Source organism: Arachis hypogaea, chromosome 19 (assembly GCF_003086295.3).
Source record: "Arachis hypogaea cultivar Tifrunner chromosome 19, arahy.Tifrunner.gnm2.J5K5, whole genome shotgun sequence".
Classification (NCBI taxonomy): Eukaryota; Viridiplantae; Streptophyta; class Magnoliopsida; order Fabales; family Fabaceae; genus Arachis; species Arachis hypogaea.
Window position 1 is genome coordinate 98,720,652 of NC_092054.1, and position 3,865 is coordinate 98,724,516.

At 38.2% G+C, this 3,865-nt stretch overlaps 1 protein-coding gene across 1 annotated transcript; it reads right to left on the minus strand.

Annotated features, from left to right (window-relative positions):
* Positions 1-1,475: 1,475 nt before the first annotated feature.
* LOC112778549 (uncharacterized) lies at positions 1,476-1,952 on the minus strand. The gene has a single exon (XM_025822856.1). The coding sequence runs from the start codon at positions 1,950-1,952 to the stop codon at positions 1,476-1,478; it is 477 nt and encodes a 158-aa protein (XP_025678641.1).
* Positions 1,953-3,865: the final 1,913 nt, after the last annotated feature.

Genomic DNA, 3,865 nt, shown 5'->3' on the forward strand with positions numbered 1-3,865 from the left:
CGTTGGTGGCACATGACTCACTTAATGCAACACGTGGCCAGCGATTTTAGAAGCCTTGTGGGCCCAATCCAACTCATTTCTGATGCTATTTAAGCCAAGGATTGAAGAGGGATCAATATACTTTAATCATTAGTCATAGTTTAGTTTAGTAGTTAGAGTTAGTTTCTAGAGAGAGAAGCTCTCACTTCTCTCTAGAATTAGGATTAGGTTTAGTTCTTAGATCTAGATTTTAATTCATCTTCTTCTACTTCTATCTTCTCAATTCCTTGTTGTTACATTCATTCTTCTTCCATCCTTTTGTTGTAATTTCCTTTATGTTGTTCTTGCATTTTGTTGTAGATCTACTTTTGTTCCTTCCTTTCTCTTTCAATTCAATTCAAGGTAAATCATAATAATTGTGTTCATTTGATTTGTTGTTGTTTAATTCCTTGCAAATTGAGTAGTGTAGATTTACTTTTCTTGCAATTTTACTATGCTTTCCTTTTATGCCTTCCAAGTGTTTGATGAAATGCTTGGTTGGATTTTAGAGTAGAATTTTATGTTCTTGGCTTGGAAAGGTAACTTAGGAACTCTTGAGTTACTAATGTCCAAGTAATTGATGATTGGGATCCATTGACTCTAGTTCTCACTAATTGAATTAGTGGAGAGTTAGGACTTATGGACTAGGATTGACATAGCTCATTTGACTTTTCTTTACTACTAGTTAGAGGATGATTTAATGAGATTAATCCTTGCCAATTCTCATGTTGTGGTTAGTGATTAGGATAGAGATCCTTGACCACCAACCCTTGCCAAGACCTTTTTAGGCCTTAGTTTACTTTCTTGCCATTTATCTTTCATGTTTCTTATTAAAACCCCAAAAATAACTCACAACCAATAACAAAACACTTCATTACAATTCCTAGGGAGAACGACCCGAGGTTTGAATACTTCGGTTATTAATTTTAGGGGTTTGTTACTTGTGACAAACAATCTTTTGTATGAAAGGATTATTGTTTGGTTTAGGAACTATATTTGCAACGAGAATTCATTTGTTAAATTCTAAACCATCAAAAATCCAATCGTCAGCTGCGACCAGAGGGCTTGTCAAGGTGTGTGCGGACACACAGGCTTGTGCGTCCGCACAGGTGGCGAAAAACACAGTTTTGTGCGCACGTGCAGCTTGGTGCGTACGCACAGATGCCCTGTTTCAGAAAATTCTTTTCTCTTCAAAACTAAGGCTCCTACCCTTAGCATATCAACATACCAACCCCAAATCATTCAAACAAGCACAATTTCATAGTCCACAAGTAATTTAACTTATTCAACTCAAAATTATCAAACTAAACCTAAGCTAAGCATTATGTCACAAGAAAGCAAATAATTCAAAAAGCTATAAACAAGAGATAAAATTGGAACAACGTTACCATGGTAGGGTGTCTCCCACCAAGCACTTTGGTTTAGAGTCCTAAGTTGGACTTGCATGGCTTCATTGGTCATTTAGATACTTCGCCGAGGAGGAAAATCTCTAATTCCTTGGCATTCTTGGGTTGAGTGTGATAAAGCTTCACCCTATGACCATTAACTTTGAACTTAACTCCATTAATAGGGTGAATCACTTCCACCACCCCATAAGGCTTGACATCTACCACTCTAAACAGCCCGTCCCATCTAGATCTCAATTTTCCGGGCATTAATCGAAACCTTGAATTGTACACAAGCACTTCATTACCTATCTTGAAGTTCTTCCTCCTAATATTCTGGTCATGGAATGCCTTAGCTTTTTCCTTGTAGAACTGAGCATTCTCATATGCTTCCAACCTAAGGCATTCTAATTCCTCCAATTGAAGCTTACGTTCCATTCCCGCCCCCTTTAAGTCCAGATTGCAATTCTTCACCACCCAATAGGCTCTATGTTGGATTTCAACCGGAAGATGACAAGGCTTCCCAAATATAATACGAAAGGGGCTCATTCCGATTGGGGTCTTGTAAGCGGTCCTATAGGCCCATAATACATCTCCCAATCTAGAACTCCAATCTTTCCTCTGGGGGTAACCACTTTCTCTAAGATTCTTTTGATCTCCCGGTTGGATACTTTTGCTTGCCCATTGGTTTGGGGGTGATAGGCTGTAGAAACTTTGTGAATGACCCTATATTTTTTCACCAATGCCTCAATTTTCCCGTTGCAAAAATGGGTTTCTTGGTCGCTCACGATTGCTCATGGTGACCCAAATCTACAAATAATGTTATTTTTCAAAAATGAAGCAACGGTATTAGCGTCATCGCAACGGGTAGGAATTGCCTCCACCCATTTAGAGACGTAATCCACTACTAACAATATGTACACAAATCCATGCCCCAAACATAAAAAATCTCGCAAAAAATCATCGGTTGTTGGGGCATCTCATCCCTTTGTGAGGTATTTCCAGATTTCTGGCATTAATAACAAGATTTACAAAATTGGTTGGCATCCCTAAATAAAGTGGGCCACCAGAATCCAGAGTCTAAAACCTTCCTCGCAGTTTGTTGCGGGCTAAAGTGACCCCACTCTCAAATGAGTGGCAAAATTGAAGGATACACTGGAACTCAGATTCCGGTACACACTTTCTAATTACTTGATCTATCCCACGCCTCCACAGATGTGGATCATCCCAAAGATAGTATTTAGCATCGCTTCTCAATTTATCTTTTTGATGCTTTGAAAATTGTGGGGGAAAAACGCGAGCGACCAAGTAATTAGCTATCGGGGTAAACCAAAGGGTGCTTTGGGATATTGCTTTCAAGGTATTGATAAACCCTAATTTTGTGGTTTATCTTGTGCTTAATTTGGGGGATTTTATCAACTTTTCTCATATTTATTCAATGAAATAGCATGGTTTTGTAATTCTCCCTAAATTTGTGCTTAAGTGTGAAAACATGCTTTTTAGGCCTTAAAATAGCTAAATTTAACTCACTTTAATTCCATTCAATGCCTTGATATGTTTGTTAAGTGATTCAAGTTTACAAGGCAAACATTGGATTGAAGGAATGAAGAAAAAGCATGCAAAGTGGGAGAACTCATGAAGAAATAAAGGAATTGCAAAGCTGTCAAGCCTGACTTCTTCCAACCCAATTGATCATAACTTAAGCTACAGAGGTCCAAATGAGGTGGTTCCAGTTGCATTAGAAAGCTAGCATCTGGGGCTTCAAAATGAATTAAAATATGCCATAGTTGTCTGGCGTTTAGGGCCGCGTACGTGTGCATCACGCGTACGCATGGGAAGTTGCACGTGACTCACTAAAGGCAACTCGTGGCCAGCGATTTCTTAAGCATTTTGGGCCCAATCCAACTCATTTCTGATGCTATTGAACCCAAGGATTGAAGGGGGGATGAACCAAGTAGTCATAATAGAGTTTTCATCATGTTTTAGGGTAGAATTCTAGAGAGAGAGGCTCTCTCCTCTCTCTAGATTTAGGATAGATATTAGGGTGAAATTAGGTTTATCTCTCTCAAATTTATCTTTCAATTCTTGTTTTAATTTTAATTCTCTTTATATTTTAGTGTTCTATTGTCTTAATTCTTGCATTTTGTGATGTTTAATTTTCTTGCACACTAGGTGTTTGATAAAATGTTTCCATTAGTTTTTGAGTAGTTTCCTTTACTCTTAGCCTAGGTTAAGGGAATTGAGTGACCTTGAGTCATTGGGTCTCATTGAATTGGTGATTTGAGAACCCTATGTGGTCAATTTGATGTCCATTGACACTAACCTACTACTAAGCTAATTGGTAGGTAGGTTAGGACTTATGGGTGATGTTGATCAAGCCTATTTGACATACTTCAAGCTTAGGAGAAGACATTAAACGTACTTAAAGCTTTTAGAAGTAGATTTAATGGGTTGGTCCCTCA

Bases quoted from the DNA above. Each gene is read 5' to 3' on its own strand.
- LOC112778549 (XM_025822856.1), bottom strand. From the start codon at position 1,952: ATGAGCCCCTTTCGTATTATATTTGGGAAGCCTTGTCATCTTCCGGTT.